Source organism: Macrobrachium rosenbergii, chromosome 22 (genome assembly GCF_040412425.1).
Source record: "Macrobrachium rosenbergii isolate ZJJX-2024 chromosome 22, ASM4041242v1, whole genome shotgun sequence".
In the NCBI taxonomy this organism is placed as follows: domain Eukaryota; kingdom Metazoa; phylum Arthropoda; class Malacostraca; order Decapoda; family Palaemonidae; genus Macrobrachium; species Macrobrachium rosenbergii.
Genome location: NC_089762.1, coordinates 48,366,609 through 48,388,390, shown reverse-complemented (window position 1 = coordinate 48,388,390; position 21,782 = coordinate 48,366,609). Strand labels below are relative to the sequence as shown.

At 37.2% G+C, this 21,782-nt stretch overlaps 1 protein-coding gene across 2 annotated transcripts in view; it reads right to left on the bottom strand.

Moving 5' to 3' along the window:
* Positions 1 to 10,533, bottom strand: part of Trim9 (E3 ubiquitin-protein ligase Trim9) — a 328,168-nt gene extending 317,635 nt beyond the window's left edge. The window contains exon 1 of one of the 2 annotated variants that reach the window (XM_067124900.1): positions 9,518 to 10,533. In XM_067124900.1, the coding sequence (XP_066981001.1) occupies positions 9,518 to 10,318 (801 nt within the window). In that variant the 5' untranslated portion in view covers positions 10,319 to 10,533. The remainder of the gene's footprint in view (positions 1 to 9,517) is intronic. The other variant, XM_067124899.1, reaches the window with a different exon arrangement.
* Between the last annotated feature and the right edge of the window lie 11,249 nt (positions 10,534 to 21,782).

The following is a 21,782-nucleotide window of genomic DNA, read 5'->3' as shown; positions in this document are numbered from 1 at the left end:
ATATATATATATATATATATATATATATATATATATATATATATATATATATTCAGAGAGAGAGAAAGTTGTATGCCCATACGATCAGATAACTCAAAATGCAAACAAGATACCCAAATCACAAACCGCACATAAACATTAGTTACGAACTGAAAATAACTGAAAACTAACAAATAAATTTTTAAAATCACCAGAACCCTACAGGGACTCTTTTATAGAGCACGCGTCCGCAGGACAGAGCCAAGAGAGCAGAGCTTGCATGCTGTACACCATCTTCTCAAAGCCGCAGATTCTCCGATTGCTCTGGCTAACAACGCCTCTTCTCGCCAGCGCAATAGAAACAAGTAGCCAGTTCTATCAGGGCAATATTTTGTCAAGGATAGAGCATTTTCGCCGACGCCCACTCGACGCACAAGCAGCAGCCTTTCGCAAAACAGGACCGTTTAGGGAAATCTACTGTAACCTTTCTACTTATAGCATGTCCGAACAGAATCCAAGGCGTCGTCTCATATATATCCATAATATATCTTCTCCCCTTGTCAATCATGATATCATAACACCAATCCCAAGTATGTTCGTTATACTGGATTTTGTTGATAAGCTTGTTATCTAACAGAGAGAGAGAGAGAGAGAGAGAGAGAGAGAGAGAGAGAGAGAGAGAGAGAGAGAGAATTATTGCCGTCTATTTTGGGCCCTGGAATGTTTTCATCGCCTATGGATAAAAAAAGTACACTTCAATTCAGCGTTTTTCCTTTTCCTGTTATTAGATCACCAGACGTGGCCTGTGTTTTTGTGTGTGTGTTGTGTGTGTGTGTGTGTGTGTGTGTGTGTGTGTGTGTTTTTGCCCATCACGATTCCCCAATGTATAAATCATATAAATTACTGGTAGGGACTGGGAACAAGAGGGCGAGGAATAAAGGAAGAGAATAAGAAGGAAGGGGAGGAGGAGGAGGAGGAGGAGGAGGAGGAGGAGGAGGAGGAGGAGGAGGAGGAGGAGGAGGAGGAGATTGAAGTAAATGAGAAATGGAAGAACAAAAAGGATCTAAGAGTTAGAAGTAAGGAAGTAAAGGAAATGGCAAGGACGAGAGAGAACGAAGGAGATGAGAAGGAAGACTGGCTTCAACATCTTCCCCAAATTACCATAGATTCTTTGCCAGCCGCCTTTCACCAACACCAGCGCCGCCTCCCCCAACACCAACACCACCCCGCCAAACACCAACACATGCTGATACCAGACCAATAACCAGAATTTTCCCCATCTCCACCTGCGGACTCTGTAATGCGGCTTTCCTCCCTCCACCGTTACCCAATGAATCCTAATGGATGCTGTTTACTGTTTCTCTCACTAAAGAGAGAGAGAGAGAGAGAGAGAGAGAGAGAGAGAGAGAGCCCGGATGGTGTCCGGACTTGAGTGAGAGAGGGACCCGACACGAGATTCCGGTAAGGAAAAGGCGAATAGAGAGAGAGAGAGAGAGAGAGAGAGAGAGAGAGAGAGAGAGAGAGAGAGAGAGAGAGAGAGAACACTTAAAAGGGTTGAGGAAACGGTTAGCAGAAGGGGAGCGAAAACAAAAGAAAGGAAAAAGGGGAAAGTGGCTGAGAAAATGAGAAACACATTTAATTATCGACGTGGAACAACAAAGGGAAGTGATGCCAAACTAAAAAAAAAAAAAAACGGATAAAAAAGTGAGACGACGAAAAAAAAAGAAAGAAAGCAAAGATAAGATGGAAATGAGAGAGAGAGAGAGAGAGAGAGAGAGAGAGAGAGAGAGAAGGGATGCTGGAGGGGGAAACTAAGCATTAATTAGACAAAAGAGACCAGATAAGCAAAACCCGAGAGTTTTCGTAAGCGAGGGGGATCTCGAATCCATCCGAAGAGGAAGCACAATATCAAAGACAAAAGCATGCCAGGTGAATTCCAGAAAGATGCTTTCATTATGAAAGGGAGGGAGGAGGCGGGGAGGGACGGATGGAAAGAGGGAATGAGGGAGGATGGGAATGAGGGAGAGAGGGGAGGGAGGGAGAGAGGGAATGAGGGAGAGAGGGAGAGAGGGAGGGAGAGAGGGAAAGAGGGAGGAGGGAATGAAAGGGAGGGAGAGAGGGAAAGGGAGGAAGGGAGGGAGAGAGGGAAGGAGGGAATGAGGGAGAGAGGGAGGGAGGAAGAAATGAGGGAGAGAGGGGAGGGAAGAAGAAATGAGGGAGAGAGGATCAAGGAGAAAGGGAAATGAGGAGGAGGGGGAAGGGAGGGAAGGAGGGAGGGAGGGAGGAAGGGAGGGAAAGAGGGAGGGAGGGAGGAAGGGAATCGCTCAGACTGAATACCTGAGCAGTGGAAGGAGGACTTCAGTGCAGTACCTATATATTCACCCTTCTCCGATGTCATGATGGATGGATGGATGATGAAATTTAGGGCCAAGCCCAAGCACTGGGACCTATTTTGGTCATTCAGCGCCACAGTGGACTGAAATAAATAACCTAATGATTAATGAAATGTAAACGAAGGTGATGATAACCTACAGGGGGTGACAATGTAAAAACCATAATCATTAAAAAAAAAAATATATATATATATATATATATATATATATATATATATATATATATATATATATAATATATATTATATATATATATATATAAAATATAAAAATAAAAACAAAAATAAAAGTATAAGTGCATATGATTGTATGCATCAGGTAATTGGTAGAATTAGATTAAAATAAGTCAAATTTTAGAATAATATATATATATATATATATATATATATATATATATATATATATATATATATATATACATACATACATACATACATATCTTTTAAGAATTTTACAAGGGTGTGCTCGATTTCTCCAAATTGTTGGGACGTAACCCAATGAACTTATCTGCAAAGTTTCATCAAGATCAGTTCAACCGTTCTTTAGAAATTTCATTCACACATACACGACTGAAAAGAACTGGTCCATTGTTTCCCAACTGAGGTGATTAAGTTATGAAGAAAGAAAACCAGTAAACCAACAATAGTAATAGTAGTTTAGTAATACATTGAGCCGTAGTAACACCAAGCATACGTAGCTACTACCAGAAACAGCACTCAGTGGTCTGGCTGAACTACTTTAATACTACTACTACTACCAGAAACAGCAGCAGTAGTGAAGACGGGTTTACTATCGTCCCAAACACTACCACACTCTCCTCCTCAACCGGTTTTAAGATGCTAATGCTGATTTGCATAATTCCCAAGGGGTCACAAAGACCCGGGCAGAGGGGAGGAGCCGAGATTCGCAACGCTGTTCATAAGCACTCGCACAGAAACACAGAGAAATGCACATCTGGAGACGTAAAAATCCTAGAGAGAGAGAGAGAGAGAGAGAGAGAGAGAGAGAGAGAGAGAGAGAGAGAGATCATGTTACGTTCACCGCACAAGACTCCAACACGCCTTCTTCTGCAGCATTTTGAGAACTTTCCTTACACGGTGTACACAGAGGCTACCACCTATGTGCTTTCCTCATTCAAAGAGTTATGAATGGAATGCATTCACACTATTATTTCGCTCTAAGCACGTAACATTAATGGATATACACACGAGGATTCACACTATTATTTCGCTATAAGCACGTAATATTAAGAGAATAAATACACACGCATTCTTATATATATTTTCATTTTGCTATATGTACGTAATTTTACAGACATCGTTTTCCTGTTATTTTTTTCTGACACATTTTGTGGAAAATTACCTTTCAAGACTATGGCCATATGACGGACTCATCTTAAGACTTCACAATAATGACAGTTTGTCATTCATTAATTATATAATATATTATAAGAATACATACTCAAAACTCGCAGACAAACAAAGCTTCATGTCCCAAAAGCTTAACATTTTAGTAAGATAACTTTAAAAATATAAATGTACAGGATATCACATAACAAAAATTAAAGGTAAAGCCTAAGAAACAAAAAAGTACCAATTGATCATTTTAGTTTATATACATTTTTCTCGTTGACATTACAGTGCCTAACATTTATCATCTACCTTTTATTTTATTCATGTGAAGCTCTGTTATGATGCGTTCTGTTTTCATAACTGATTACGATCCCCGTGCTTCACATATGTCATATTTTGAACTATGAAAAACAAAAGAATGTTTCTTGTAGTGAAAAATAGTAAAATTATCACTGAGATTCTAACGACAATAAGAGTAGTAACTATAGCAGCTTTTTAAAGTAGGCCTATCCGAAATTTCAGACTGAAAGAGAAAAATAACTTCTTAAATAAAACTCACTTATGAACTTCATATGTATATCAATCTAACTTCAGATCTAACTTCCTCTACTCCTCATGCACTTATGATTAATTTCAATCTTATTTTTTTAAATTTCTAAACTAATCCCTCTTTGCGTTCAATTTTATACGATATGTTGAATTTGTGCCTGCCAAACGAATGAAATACTCAAATTGATGGCAATCGTCACGATTTTGTGCCTGCTGAAGGAATAAAATACTGAAATTGATGGCAATCGTTTTTACGAGAATCAATTGAGGGCAAAAGGATAAATAACTCGTGCAACGAATGGCTTTTGATGGGGATATTGATGTCACAAATGCAACCCTGATTGTCGTTTCAATGGAACCGCATGGTTTACCTGTTTTTGTAGGTCATTTTATCCACTGGATATTATCAGAATATAAAAACATGAGTAAGTTTAACAACGTTTAAAAAAAAGGACAGTTAGGAATGTACGTAAGACAGTTAGTAATATACTGCAGAATGTTAACATCAAGAACTGACCAGATCACAAATGAGATGCCACGGTACAGTGGTGATAATGAGTGACTGGCTGACCAGAGTTTGTAAGGTATGTCTGGATGTGGGAAAATCTCTCTAGGAATGAGAAAGAGGAATAATTATTCTGCTGTAGAAAAGTGAAGGTGGTAAGTCACTATAAGAACTTTCGAAGAATGATACTTAGTCAACAATGGAAGATGCACAGTACGACTTTGTAGAGAAAGTTAAAGAGAAAGTAAGAGATTTACCAGAAATCATTTCAGCGAAATAACAGCGCGGGTTTATTCAAGGAAAAGAGTGTGGCCAATGCATTCTTTATGGCATATTCAAGTGAAAAGTTTGAAAGTGAAAGGAAAAAGTTTTAAGTAGCAAACGTGGACCTGGAAAAAAGTTTATAATAGAACTGATAGAGAAGCAATGTGGAGAGTACTGAGGAAGCATGGCTTATAAGAAAAGATGTTGAGGACGATTAAAAGTTTAACAATAGAAATGAAGTGCGTGTTCTATATACAGGTGGGAGAGTGACAGGTTTGCTGTAAAAGTAGATCTGAGTCACAGGTTTGGTGTAAATATATATATATATATATATATATATATATATATATATATATATATATATATATACTGTATATATATATATTATATATATATATAATATATATATACGTATATATATATATATATATATATATATATTACATATAAATATATTACATATTTATAAATAATATACATATACACATAAATTTCTCACGTACGAATATGCACAAACGTATATAGTATACATCAAATCAAACAAGCATTTGTTACCCAAACAGCGAATAAAAAAACCAAGTGAAAAACAAAGGAATAATAAAAAGAAAAAAAGAAAAAGGGCCTGGCAATGCGCTTAAAAGACAGTGAAACATGACCCCTCCATCAGAGAAGGACGCTTTCTTTGAACGCAGGCAGAATCGACACAGCACAACAACAGACCGAATCACAGCCTTCAAGTACTGCTTCTTCTTCAGTCTAGTAGCGAGTCCTTTTGTTTCATCCACACTACTCATCGTCACAGAGAATATATAAGATTTAGGCCAAAGGCCAAGCGCTGGGATCCATTAGATCATCCGGCGCTGAAACGGAAATTGACAGTAAAAAGGTCTGAAAGGTGTAACGGGAGGATAACCTCAAAGCAGTTGCACTATGAATCAAATGTTAGGAGAGGGTGGAAAGTCAGATGGAAGAGAGAGAACATGAAAGGAGGCACAGTAAAAGGAACGAAAGGGGTTGCAGCTAGGGGCCTAAGGAAGGGACGCTGCGAAGAACGTTACGTAATGCCTACGGTGCACCGCATGAGGTGCACTGACAGCGCTACCCCGCTACGGGAGACTTATCATCACCATCTGCAGCCTTAACGTCGTCCATAGCTTACTCCTAGTTACTCTCTCTCTCTGCTTGTATCCAGTTTGATACGAAGCTACAGATAAATTCATTCATTAGATCAATTTCTAAGAATATCGTTTGGTTTTTGATAATCGGAGGATCCTAGACTACGAACAGTTGAGTAAAAAAACAAACTTATTACTTTCCACAGCAGCCTCTTCATTCTGTTATCAACTTTCACAGCTGAATTCGATTTGAACACAACATTTTTTTAAGATTTATGTATGCATGTATGTACGTATATATGTATATATATGCGTGTGTGTATGTGTATATGTATTCAATTATTTACATCCACGCTCAAGAAATTTGAACGGTATAAAACAAGTTACAGTAGTGGCTAATAACGAAACACCGTTGAATAACTGTTCTTTTGAGAGAGAGAGAGAGAGAGAGAGAGAGAGAGAGAGAGAGAGAGAGAGAGAGAGAGAGAGAGAGCCGGTCTCAACAATCAATATTCACGTGAGAGCGACTGAGTTTAAATGGCAAAACCGGTAACGGAAGTTATTGCTTAATCCGTTACGGGGCCGGGTAACGAACCGATTACGCACGGAGTGAACGGAGTATTATAACACACACACACAAAACACGAGATTCAAAGCAAAAGGGAACACGAAGCACAAACATTTCATTCATAAAGTGGAAATTCAACGGAATGACAACGATAGAAGCTGTGTCGGTTGGCTTTTAAAAATATACTACACGAGAATTCCGCGGCCAGAACCGTTACTTAGTTACTACTACTCGTGAGCAAGGGGGAAAATGTTAAAAAGCCACACAGGTGACATGCAAAGGCGTGCAACAACAAAGGAAAAACGCTGGAACTTAGGCCGTACGACCTACATTTTACTGGGTTTAAATGTGAAACTTTATCTATCCACAAACAGTCAGTTTGAATACGCTCTACACTCAACCGTTTAAAAATTACGGTAGAAGTTTTATACTTAATCTTTTGCCCAGTTTTGGTATCCTGAATTTAAACTAGGCAGGTCAGCGAGCACTGTGGTTGCAGTTCACTGGGTAATGAGGTCCTTCCTTTCCAATAGGCCTACCTTTCACACCATCTATCCACCACTGTTTTTCTAAGTAAACGCTTTTCACCAGTTTAGGGTCGTCCATTCTTTCAACATGACCAAACCTTCTTCAAGCACCGATGCTTCCTTTCTCCTGCGTATCTCTCTATTTCTCGCCCTTTCAATTCTTTTTACGCCACATATAGGGAAGCAATTACTCTCAAAAGCTTTAACTAGAGAATTGTAAACCTACACAACTTGAGCTGCTGGTTACACCTACAATCATCGACGCCACATTCACCTCTAGCTCAATATCAAGGTTCTGCTTTCCACTCCTTCCTCCTAGGCCTATGAGTTCCAAATGACATACTTTCACTAATTATCTTTTCTTTTTTATTTAGTGGAAGCTAAGCATGCGTTATAAGTAGAGAATATTTACAAAATTCAAGCTCTGCCTCATTGTGACCGAAGAAACCGAACCGACGGCTTGCGCTGAAAATTACAGAGAACACGAAGCTAACAGTAAAGAGCTAAACGTACCGCATGTAATGATACACATCCTAACTATTCTGTGTAATTAATGCGGGAGACTGTCGTGTCATCGCCCCTCCATCTCATCCCGTTACAGCTTCATGTCTTGGATCTGTACTTACGTAGAACACACACATTATATATATAGGCTATATATATAAATATATATATACATATACATATATATGTAGGCCTATATATACATAAACCACTACTTTACCAGCAACACATAAGACTAAGAAAGAAACGTGGCTGAACCATTTAGGCCTGTAAAGATCAATTGCAAAACGTTCCTCGAGACCTTGAATGGAAAAAAACGCAATGACGCAATGCAATAAAGCATTAAGCAATAAGGCACCATCTTTTCTGCACAAATTTCTACAATCCAAAAGAGCCACCCTCATTCCTGCTACAGTGGCAAGAAAACAAAGACAATACGAAATACATTCAAAGTTGTCCTCCCGCCTAGAGATATGGCGGAAAAATTACTACCATAAAACATGCTCGCCGTACTCCACACTCGCTCTGGTAAGGTTGAGAGAGAGAGAGAGAGAGAGAGAGAGAGAGAGAAGTGGGTGCTTGAGCGGTAGGGAAAGGAGGGGGGGGAGGGCGGGACGAGTTAGGAACAAGGGTAAGAAACAAAACTTCTACAGAATTAGGAAAATCACCGAAACACAATTCATTAGAATTGTTTATGCAATATAAATGTCAATAAAATACTTTACTACTTTTGTTATACTCAAAGATTCTCAGTCAAAACAGAAACACCGCCTATACGGAATATCAAAAGTTATATCCACTGTTGTAGACCATCATTTTACAAAGCCACTGATCCCTTCGAAAAAAAAAAATGAAAAAGCAGGCAATAATACACAAACACTATATATATATATATATATATATATATATATATATATATATATATATATATATATATATATATATATATATATATATATATATATATATATATATATATATATATATTACATTGACAGTTAAACGGTTGCAGGCATTGAACGGAGGAGGCATTATGCCATCGCCAATTTGGTGAATGAAAAGATAAAAGAATAAAAGAATGATTCGTCTTGCAGTATTTCCCTATTTATTTCGACTACGAATGACGAAGAAGGACAAGAGATAGAAGACACTGATCTCCAAATTGGGGATCACGTTAGCTACTTCCATCCAATAAGGCCTACGGCGTTCTAGGCCTAATTGAGAGGCTTTTAGGCTAAATACTTTTCCGAACACAGGCGTTACATGGAATAATGAAGAGGCAGTTTGGGGGGGTTTTATATGTGCTTATTTTGCCATACCTTTGCCCTTATTTGCATATATTATATTCGGGGGTTGAGATGAAAGGAGTATAGTTTTCACGAAAGTTTACGTCAGTAAAACAGTCTATATTTGTTACTTAATTTTCATGTGTATTATTATTTGTTACTGTTTTATCATGATATATATATATATATATATATATATATATATATATATATATATATATATATATATATATATATATATGAGAGAGAGAGAGAGAGAGAGAGAGAGAGAGAGAGAGAGAGAGAGAGAGAGAGAGAGAGATTCAGATTCTAAGTGTAGATTATAACAAGTCTAAACTTATAATTGAGTTTAGACTTGTATTATATAAATAATAAATATTTACCCAACACGATTAATATTTTATTATTTACCCAATACGATTAATATAAGTCGTCCATTCATGCAAACAACATCCCTGCATACACGCCTATTTACCTTATGTGTTTTAGTAACTGCATTGAGGGCGTGCACGTCATGTGCATGATGCCTTCCGTGGTGCAGACAGAGGACGCAGACGGGCACTCTGCAGGTAACACAGAACATGGAGACATGCTCCTGAGGGTGATGTCCACATCTGCCCTCTCTCTCCCGACGGCGTGCCCTCAGCAGCGCCCTTCCTTCGGCCACGCTGACCAGCCAGTGGGAGGCTAAAGGGCCCCGAGCCGGATGGCAAGAATCCCGACAGGGGCCACAGTAAAAAACTAAACACTGGTCGCAAAACACCTGGGCAGCCCTGGCCATTTCGGCGCCCTCGCATAACTGACAGGGTTCGGCCACTTGGTACCTCTCCAGGTGTTTGTCCACCACGGCCGCCAGGACTCGGTACCGCGTTAACCCCTGGGCTCCGGAATCGTCTGTAGGCGTGGCGACGCCGCATTTCGGACAGGTTATTGTGTATACGGGCGGAGGTGGAGGGGGCTCGCTGTTGTTTCCGCCGCCTCCTCTTTCCTCCGAAGCCCCGACCAAACTCGTGGGACGGGAACTGCACGACACGCCCGAGTCAGCGTCACTCAACACTGACAGTTTATCCACTTCGGAGGTCTCGTGTTCTTCGGCAGGAGGAACCACCACACTACCACTACTGCCGCTACCTTCTTCGTCGGCACGTGATGAAGGAGGCGCTGCTGGTTTTTGAAGGGCGCCGGCACAAGCGAGACACAAGGCATGATGACACACTAACAATACCGGCACGTGGTAAAACCCACTACACTGACTACACCGTAACTCCTCTTCCATCTCTCGCACTCGTTCAACTCGTACTGAATTGCATTTCCCTGGCCGAGTCCCCGAAAGCCACCCGCCGTTGAGGGACGCGGGCTGCTGCCAGTTGTTTACACTTCGGTGAATGTCCTTTTCTTACTTATTTTCTCATCAGAAACCAAACTTACAATTTTATCTTCCATGTAATTTGACTTCAAACAATATTTATTATTCGTTAGTAGAAATAATTTAAACAAATTATCCTGTTAACTATTCTAAAAGTGATTACCCAGTGTTTTACTTACCAGAGAGCGTACTCTTACGGCTCTCCTTTGTAATTCCTACTTCATTGCTGCCGGGGGGCAAGGAGAGGAGAGGAAGATTTTCTTTGGTGTTCATGCATTTAGCATCGATCAGCATGGTATATTTTTATCTGAAATTTACAATCTAGAAGATTTACTACTTCGGATGGTACAAAACTTTCAAATTTCTTTACAAATTTGTAGCACCAAAACCAACCTACTCCTTTATAAAAAAAAATTAACGTAAGATAATTCATTGACATGGAAGCTTAAATCTGATAATAAATCATTAACTTTCGCAGATTATAGACTAACAAATTCTTACCTGTATCGCCAGCGTTCTTGTTTATCTTACTTTTCTAATTTAGGGATAAAATTTATCTGTAACAAATAACTGTAGTATCAACTTCGCAACGCTGTTGTAGACGACCTATGAATAATTACATATTCAGATTTTCAAATTAAAGCTAGATGTATATTAAGTAAAAATTAAATTAATATGCTACCATATATGTTTTAAAGCCAATATAGTATTACATTCTTTATCATCGGAAATTACGGCAATTGTATTTGTAATCATACGTCAGGCAGGTAAGGTGACGGGACTCCCTGTATTCACTGGTCTATCTGACAGATATCGAAGTTAGTTTTCATAATACCTTCTCATTTTTAAAACTTTTGCATACGTAAAAAAGATGTAAACCGCACAGCTGTGGCTGTACTAAATGAGGTTTATTTATTCCTCTTATATAAGTCATAAAATGGCATAGGATGACTTTTGAAACAAAATACAAAATAGCTGCCAGTACTTAATCATTCATACGAAATTCGCCTACGTTTGTCCTATATCTGACACACACACACACACACACACACACACACACACACACACATATATATATATATATATATATATATATATATATATATATATATATATATATATAACTGTATATATAATATAATTTTTTAGGTTAATACTGACCAGTGGTCAATATAACGGTAACCCATAAATCTAAATTTTACATGATTGATGGTAGGCTACTTTACATGCTGTCAGGAACCACGTAGTTAGCTAACTGTCCAACCCTGAAATTTCAGGTAGATGTGGATATGAGATAAATTACAAGAAAAAAATTAAATGTATAAAGGAAAAATAATGCTGTAATAAGAGAAAGAAGTGAAGAAATATATATTTTGCAGTATTCATTGCATTTGCACTGCGATACTAGGACTAATTAAGAACTAAGTTTGAATGAAAAAAGAGAATTCAGGCTGGTAAGATTTTCCATGTCACTAAATGTCTAGGTTATTGGTTTGGTTCTCTTTGTTCGTCACTCACAATATTTGGTCATCTCGGTATGTGAAACAAACTGTATTTGAGCATATGTATATGCTAATCCCATTGGTGGAGGTATGGAATCTGTGATTGTTAGCTTATTTTACACAATAATATATGGAGAATTCTTACTGTGCATATTTCATCGAATGAATTTGTGTGCATTAAAAACTTCAAACTATCCATAAAAGTACTTCCATGCCTGTTATTTAATTTATTTTTACAAAACATGTTCCTACATGATTTTCAATACCTTGGGGAGACCAATGGATAGTGAATCTGATATCAAGTAGCAAGTCTAGATGAAGAAGAGAGTTCAGGACTAAGTAAAACTTTGAGTGCATAAAGGCTTGCACTACTCAGTGCAGGACAGACATAGCCAGTTACAAAACAGAATAAGATTTTGAACAGATATGACAACAAAATGCCAAGATTTATGACTAATTTGTATTGGAAAGATCATATTACGTGCAAGAAAGTTACAGAAAGATGTGGTGTCCAGAGGCTGGAAAATAGGCTAACTCAAAAATTGAGATGGTTTGTGTCTGTGATGAGAATGGGAGTAGCAATTAGAAATTCAAAAATATGGAAGCAGCAGGATGACTGTATGTAAAAAGTCCCAGCAAATTTGGAAATATGGCATAGAAGAGGACCTGGATCACTTGGGAATTCAAATAAAAAATTTAAGAGACAGAAGAATGAAATGTTCTTTTCATGACTGACCCCACAAAAGGGAAACTGATGTAAAAATGTTTATGATTTTGGACTGACTAAATTTGTGTCTAAGTCTGCTGAGTATACAATTTTTCAAAATGAATTTTTGCAGGTTTTGTCAAGAGTCTGAATCACCAATTCCAAAAGCTACATCAGTGACATTTCACAATAATTCTTTAAAACAAATCTATAGATGCAAACAGCTGCCTTGAAGCTGCGGGTCCTCCACTTCCAATTGGCAGTAGACACAGTCTGAAAGCTTTGTGACGGAAAGAGAGGACCGAGTCCCAATTTACAAGGTGAAACAGCAAGCTGTTCACCAACAGCAACTCATCACCATATATCTGCATCCTACCAATAAAGCCTGCACAAAAATCTCTCCTATAAACAGACTGAGAATTACCTTCTCGTTACAAAACCATAAACTATTGGGGTACCGACAAAAAAAGGAACATGTTAACATTTTTATTAAATTATAATGTACAAAGATATTCACTGGCATATTAATAAGAAAATTAATATAAAAAATATCACATTTGTTATCAATAAGTACATGCCTTATACAATTACTGCACTTTACAAAACTAAAAATATAAAGAAGCTGAGAATGTCATGTTTTGGCATGGATTCTTAGAATTACACATGAAGGTTTCAACTTTTGGAAAAGAACTGCAGATAGGCAAGGGGTAAACGACATAAAGTATTTAGATTTGAACATCACAATCAATTTCAAATAACTAACTCTTGCACCTGATAAAATTGATATTAACGCTTAGTTTCAGCGATGCTCTCTAACAAAACTATTATTACACATAATCTAACCAGACCACCAAGTCGAACCTCTTGATAGAAAGTTATAGTAACCTCACCCCCCTTTACTAATGCAGAGACCTCTTTTCTCAGGGACCAAAAACTGGAGCAGGATAGCCAAGCTGAGGAACCACAGAAAAAAACAGTGGCAGGTTGCAAAACTTCTAGGGACTCACGGCACGCAGAAAAAGCCTTTGGTGCTGCCTACAAGCTATGAAATGCAAACTATAGACAGTAGTCCCTTGAATGAGCTGCTCCACCCAATTTACAGATCAGAGTTTGCACACGTCATACTTTTTAACAATCCTCTCTCCCTTGTACTCTCTTTACAAACACTACAGCCTTATCTGACGCTGTTTCCAGCGACTTTGAATCTGGGAACTTTCTTCCAGATCAGTCAAGAGTAGTACAAAGGTGGACTTCCAACTTTTCTCCTACCTCTTCATATTTTCCAGTATGACTTTCTTTGAAATTTGACTGCTATGCATTCTCCCAAGACAGCCAGTCCGAAAGTGTTTTTACATTGTATGGTTATTAATGGATCAGAATTTGCCATACCTAGGATATCCACATTAGCCACTCAGTGATACCAGCATATTTCAATGGTCTTTCTTGGGTAACAGAAATTAAAGTTATTAAGTCTTTTCGGCTGGGTTGCTTACATGGAACATACCTCAGTAGAATAAAGCTAGCAAGATCATTCACAAGCACTGTAAACAATCCTTTGTTTTTATTGTAAACATCCAGTTGAATCAAACTTGCTTTCACAGGGAGCTAAAAATCTTGCTGTCTTGCCAATTCAGGTGGGTATTGCATCTAAACTATGGTTTGAGATTATAACAAGAACAAAAATGTCAATTTTTTTTTATTAATTTGACATCCAGGTAAAAACCCTTTTCTGATCCATTCCTTATTGCGTACCTTTTTGTTTTTGTAGAACAAATGGTAAGGCTATTTTGCATGATCCTGATAATTTATGAAGCTGCCTTTGTAAAAGTACTGCATGTGTAACAATGCCACCTTTCCTTTTATAAGGTTAGAAGTGCATCAAGTTCTCTCCTCTGATTTTTCCCTTGGCCTGAAACCCGCCGATGTTAAGCAAACCACCATCTATTCTAAATTAAAACTTCACCTTCATAACCTTCAAAGGTGGAAAGCAACAAACAGTAAAAATTTATTACACAAAACTGGTATAAAAATATCCTTGCTTTACATTACATTTGCCTGAAACCTTCAGATACTAAGCAAACCCCCATCCATTAAAATAAAACTTCATCTTCATAAACTTCATGTGTGGAAAGCAACAAACAGGAAAAACTGATTACACAGGATCGGTGTCAAAAAACATCCCTGCTTTACATCAGATTTTTTACAACAAACTCATCTGACTCTCCATTACATGCTAATTTACCTTTCAATATCTCATGGAATGATTACACAATGTTTAAAAGTTTGGGTGCACAACCAAATTTTTTCAGCTTCAAAAAAGTATTCTTTTACTTACCTTGTGAAAATCTTTCCCAAGGTTACGAATGCAATGTATATGGAAGAGACTGCTCATGATATTTACTATCGTGTGTGTCTTGAAGAAAAAATCCTATTCAGAGTGGACTGTGATGATAACAAACTATCCTGAATTCAGGTTATATTCAATTCCTAAGTCCTGGCATGAAAAGCCTGAGAAAACAAATTACCGCCTGTGTTAGGGAAGGAGATGCCCTACAGGAGCCATAACTCCATGTATAAGGTTACTCATCATCTCTCACTTCAGAACAAAACCTTCAGGCAAGTCTTTTGGGTCGTGAGATGTGACCCACAGGTCTGATTAAACTACTTTATAATAATAGTTGTGAAAGTAAACATCTCAATAATAATTGTGAAAGTAAACATCTCAAAACAAGTACCGCTAAGTAAAAACACAAAAGAATAATTAAATCTCAACTCCACCTAGCAACAACTTATCTTACAAGCATTCTTCTCATGGAGGGCTCAATGTTTCCTATATCAATCCTAATGGTAATAAGAAAAATTTGATGTTAGCAATTTAGATATTATATTACCATACATATTGCCTCTAAACCATTCGAAATTTGATAAACGTATCTCAAACCACATGACAGAAGCACAATCTAAATAATAATAAAAATAAAAATATATAAAAAATAATATATTTATCATTAAATGGAAAGTTCTTTTTTGAGGAACTCACACAACACTTACCCTGTATAATCTGCCATAATTGGCCAATATATTGTTTATAAGTAAAAAATAAAATGCTTGGCTATCAGCTCAAATGGATGCAATAGGGCATCAAGTATGCTTTACATATTTGTTATTCAGAATTACCCAACCTGTACAACTGTAGTTCACTTATCAAAGACTAATCAAAGAATGCTGCACCAGTCAGTCATGGATTCTAATCACCAATATACATCTCCCATCTTGCTAATATCACATTTGCTGTGACAGATGCATCAACTTGTTACAAAACAAAACATTTTTAAATCCATACATTATTAAAATCCACCGGTATGTAGGTAAGGCCATGCAAAGCCATAAAGATTCCCAATTATTTGAAGAAACACTATAAGAAACGCACATAGGATAGTTATCAATAAACCTGTACAGCACAGTACTGTTTTTTCTCACAGATGCTAAGACAATTTTTGCATATACAGTATATAGATAAATTTTGTTGTGAAATTTCCTCTTACTGTCTACACTTGTCATTTAACTTCCTGTAATTTTAAAAGACCATACAGCAGAACTACTTGAAATAAAAATTCTGATTACTTCAGCTCAAATATTACCTTTTAACCTCCATTCAGATATCTTGCAAAATCAATTTGATTATTTATGAATATATTCTTTTATTCCTGAAGTGGGGCCAGATAAGTATAAAATACTGTAAATAAAAAAACAACAGAACAAGGTGAAATGATCACCTCTAACCCTGAAAAAGATAAAACCCCATTGAGGGAGAAAAAGTTTTGAAACCAAACTCATCTAGGGACTGCTAAAGCAGAAAGAGTATATCTAGAAGGCAGTCATCTGGTATCAATTCCCTTTCCATGATTATGCTAAGAACCTCTTACTTGAGAATCAAAACAACATTCAGAAAGCCATAGTAATAAAGTACTGTTTTCAATTCAGTTAATTACAAGGCCTTTTATTTTCTATGCGTCATGGTTTTCATGAACTTTTCATTTCAAAGCAGAGTTAGTACAAGAATGTGGCATTTTACCAGACTAAAAACATGCTGAATATGGTATAATTGATATAATTAAATGTATCAACTCCATACAAGTTTAAACCTCTAGAGATTAAGGAAAGATATAGTACCATACAACTCAATATAAATCCTAAACTTCTAAAATAATAATGATCTTTGTGTCACATTTTACTAGATTAAATACCCTTTTTCAAGTAGGCTAAAGTATCGCATAAATTGAAAAACTTAAAAAATTAGTTTAATTTTTCATTAATGCAAATCTATTACTTTTGCTCTAAAATTCTGTAAGTCTGATGTCAGACACAGTGTAGAACTGATGCATAAAAGTGAGTAATAATCAGCAAAACATGAGACTTCACCAGGTTTAAAGAAGGTGACAGCCCACCATTGTCTCAGCTGAACTGTCTGGATTAAGACAAAACTTCTGGAATGAGGATTCTACAGTTGTGTTCTGTGGGGATCTTGGAAATACTATTCAATGACCAATAAACATATCTATTTTGCTATTACACTATGTCACAGTAGGCTGGCATCAAGTTCAACCATGAATAAAATGAGAAATTGTAAAAATTGTGCTAGAAAACATGTCTACCTGTGAATATGAACCAGTGATTTTGTTAGTTTCTTAAATAGATCAAAGCAAAAGTTAACTGGTATCATCAACAAATGCTTCCACAGCTTGAGCACCAGATGTACTAAGCCTAAAAAGGTAAACAAGGATAAGGCTTTCAATCTATATGCCAAACTTTGGTATGAGCAAAATCCTGTGCTAAAGCAGATTCATACAATCTAATACTGTAGTTGCTTACAACCAGAATGCTACTGTGTTCTTTGAGAGACTGTGAATCTCAACCACTCATCTTCATGATGCAAAAGCTAGCCAGAACAAAATTTTCAGAGCAAGATCCTTCAGTGACCTTTGGGCAACTTGTAGACTGAAACATATTGTCTACTATTCCATGTTGCTAACTTGAGATGATCTGCTGCCTGCATGGGATCTTGCATTTTTGAGCATCCCACAACATCATCCTTTGATTGGTAATGTAATGTAAGTTTCAAATGCAACTTGAGTACCCTGAAGGATACCATTTTCTAAGCTTGGCAAAATTGGAGGGAAAGAGGCAGTTTTCATTTTTTTTTCTCTGGAATTTGTGTTTACTATTAAGTCTGGGCCAAAAGGCCTAATGCATACTAATTTATTTATCACCTTTTCCTATAACTTGTCTCTCTCTGCAGGCTAATTTCCCTTTAGAGTCCTCTTAAGGTTTATAGTCTGTTGACCCTGTCCGTAAGGGTTTTCAGCTTAAGATTCAAAAAACGAAAACCACTCTCCAGTATGAGTAAACTCTACTGAGAGACTGAATCTCAATCACTCATCTACATGATGTAAGAATCTTTAATGACCTTTGTTCTAAAGGTTTAAAGTCCTTTAGTAAGTGAGAAGCTCCTTCGGAAGCGAGTGGGGTCCCTTTTAGATTTCTGAGTAATGGTAGATCTTTCTCAGAAACAAATACCTGAAGTATTTCACATTCATAAAAACAAAGCTTTAAAATTAAACTATCTGTAATTATACCAACTAATATCCCTTTACTGCTAATATCAGATGCTACTGTACGTCTATGGATGGTATCTCAAAAATTTCCATATGTGATAAGCCTACAAAAATGTTGTGTCATCTCAGAATAAATTCTACCAAAAAGATGGCTGTCACTTCCTCCTCATCAAGTAGTATATCCAAGATTGTCTTGTATTAAGCCTCTGACCTCGTGATTTTGATTCCTAAAGTGAGCTAATCACTGAACTGTTTGATAACGTCTACTTAAAAACCCTACCATCTGATCCTGAAAGGCATTTAGTCTTCATTGTTAAGAGTTCCAACTTGTTGATGAGCATCTGTGCTTCTAACATTCCATAAATCTGTGGCACTCACGTTCTCATACAAAGCTCCACCTCCTCGGAAAAATGTACCCATTTACATGAAAATAAAATTTCAAACATTTACAGAAAAACCTAAAATTGCAGAGGAACTAATGATGCTTTTAGAATGATGTCTAGAGGATTCCTCCACCAGTGTCGATCTGAACTTCACACTGTAGGTTATTTCATCCTCCCTTTTTCCTTATTTACCCAAACAGACATACAAAGAGCGAGGCAGTTAATTCTGGGCTCAGTAAATTTGCATCAGATAGAACAGAAAGCCTCTTTAAGGGTGGGAATATTTCCTTAACGGTAATTCAAGCGTTCTCGTGTCCGCTGTGCTGACTCAGTGCTTGGCCTACGACATCTTTCAGTCATTTTAGGGTATGCAAAAATGAGATCTGTCTAATGTATGGATACCTTACACATCTTACAACATTGAAATAAGGACAAATACTGTATTGTCTAACAGTCATATATTTAAAGAACTGTTAATTAAATGTTTCCAAAATGAAGAAACAGTACTGTACAGTGCAAGTTAAAAATATACTATACTGAGAAAAGCAAAATTGTTTCACTGAACAGGATCTATCACAGCATAAATTACCTCAGCAAAATAAGCATTTAAACCATACACATTGCTATACAAATTCCTTCTGTGCCAAATCAAAAAGGTCAAACCAATTTACTGAGTTCCAAATCGCATCAGACTAAATTAACTAGAAAGTGAGTGGTCACAAATGGAAGAACTTTCAATCATTGGGTAGCACCTTTGTTTTCTGCAAGATGAATTTGTGGAAAACCCTATAAGTGGATGATAATATTTTAAAGTAATGTTTGCTTTATGGAACAAAAAAATCTTTAAACAGTTTTCCTGTTCATACAATAACCCTCCTGTTTCATTTTTTGCACATAACTCTCCATGCAATGGTTGGCCAAGAAATAAATTCCGTAGGAGATGAAATAACGTTAGCCTCTTTCTTGTTGAATATTTTACCCGTAAGAGTAGCACTAGTAATGTCATTAAGGCTTCTCCAAGGAATGCCACTCCCCGTAGGCTAAGATAAGTTTTTTAAGATGATTTTCTTTATTCTTTTTGTATTCAAACAGGGAAAAAACATAAGGTTTAGTAATTCTAAAAATGAAAAGGCACTAGAATTAAAAGAAAGTAAAGAAAATTATAGGTACAGTACTTTAAGTATCACCAAGGGTCAGAAGGATGCCAGTTGCCCAAAAGCAAACACAATGCAACTACAACACTATAATATAAAAATCATTATAAATGCCAAATAAGGACTGAAAGATGAAAATGGATGGCACATGACCCAAAAACACTCCTTAACTTAAATTCCTGGGAGATAACACCCACCATTATCACTGAGGCATGTTCTTGGGCCTCTGATTAAAACAAACACCAAGATGCATAAACAAAAATTCCTTTTAGGACCAATGATGGGACAGTGATGCCATCTGTCCTAGGCCTCCTCTTCAGAGCACACTTGCCATTTTTTTAAAAATGCAATTAATTTTTAATGCAAACCCACAACAAAATTATGACAGAAACCAGATATGCAAAGTAACTCTAAAAGGCTGGTATTTTGAATAATGAGTTACAGTGTCTACCTTTCGCTTCAGATCTATAAGGATATCTGTTGCTTCAGAGGCCATAGTTCTCCTAGGGGTAACTGTGGCAGAGGATAGGGTCACAGAAAAATGTCATACTGGGGAATGAAAGGATACATCAGCTAACGAAGATGAGGAATGAATGGAGCTGGAAATCTTACCTGCAGTATAGACCACATCTCTCACAGATATTACATGACCTAACTAGTATAACGAGTCCTCAAACTCCTTTTGGCATTCTACATACCTGCTGTAGACATGTCATCTAGCTATGTTTAAAAAGGAATGAATTTGAAAAAGTTATGGTCTTGTGAACAAATGTCCTTAAATCACCTTGTATGAACCAGAACAAACATATACATTCCTTGGACAAAAAAATCTAGAAGTACCTCCCCTGAACCCCTCTGTTCTCAAGAAATACAGATAAACTGTTCTGAGAGGCACGTTACAAGTGATGGAATGAGGAAAGAGAGTAATGACTTATTACTGTCTATCTGGGATCCATGTCTCTATGACAAAGTCAACTACAATTGGGAGATCTATTGACAACTAATCCTTGGTATGCATAACCTTCCTTGTGAAAATACAGTCCACTCCTCTCTTTAAAGTTGCAAACCTAACAAATACGTCAGTATCGATGAAGGTTCCAGATCTAAGTCCACGCAGCTCCAGCTCCGAACAGATTACCTATAAATTCATATCTCAGAAACAAAGGAAAGTCAGCTATCCATGGAACAGTAAAGTATTATGTGAACCAACATCCCGCCACTGCAACAATCACAAAATAAGTTCCCGTTTGCCAGGTAAAGGTAGAGAGAAGGCATTCTACTAATGCTGGAATATCCTCAGCTAGAACTGGACTATAATATTTAGGCCAAAGGGCAAGTGCTGGGACCTATGAGGTCATTCAGTACTGAAAGGGAAACTGAGAGTAAAGAAGGTTTTAAAGGCGTAACAGTAGGAAAACCTCACAGTCGCACTATAAAACAATTATTAGGAGAGGGAGCAAAGTGAGATGAAAGATATGAATGGAGGTAAAGTAAAAGGAGTGAAAGTGGGTGCAGCTAGGGGCCAAAGAGACCCTGCAGAGAACTTTAAATAATGCCCACAGTGCACCAAATTAGGCACATTGACAGCACTAACCCCATCTGGGTATATCTTCAGCTGCCTCAGATTAAAAGTCTGTTTCAAAGGCTTTGCCATATAGTAACCTCCAAGCATGAAGAATTACAGAATCTACACAAGTGTGGTTTGCGCATTAGCCTGTTTCAAACGGGGAGCCTCCTGGAAAGATCTGTCATATTCATTTAAAGGCTGGCAAACACTCTTGCTAGAGCTGGTCACCCTCTCCACAACAGATGAAAAGGGTCAGATCTACAGGACACAACACAGTAATATAAAAGAAACGTACAGTATAACATCAAAGATCCAGACTGATGGAGGGGGGAAACCTATGATATGATCATAAAACATATCTTACCTTTTTTTATCTCCCAATAAAGTTATTTATAATAAAATTAATATAAAATATAAAAGATCATCGTCAAAAATAATAAAAACACA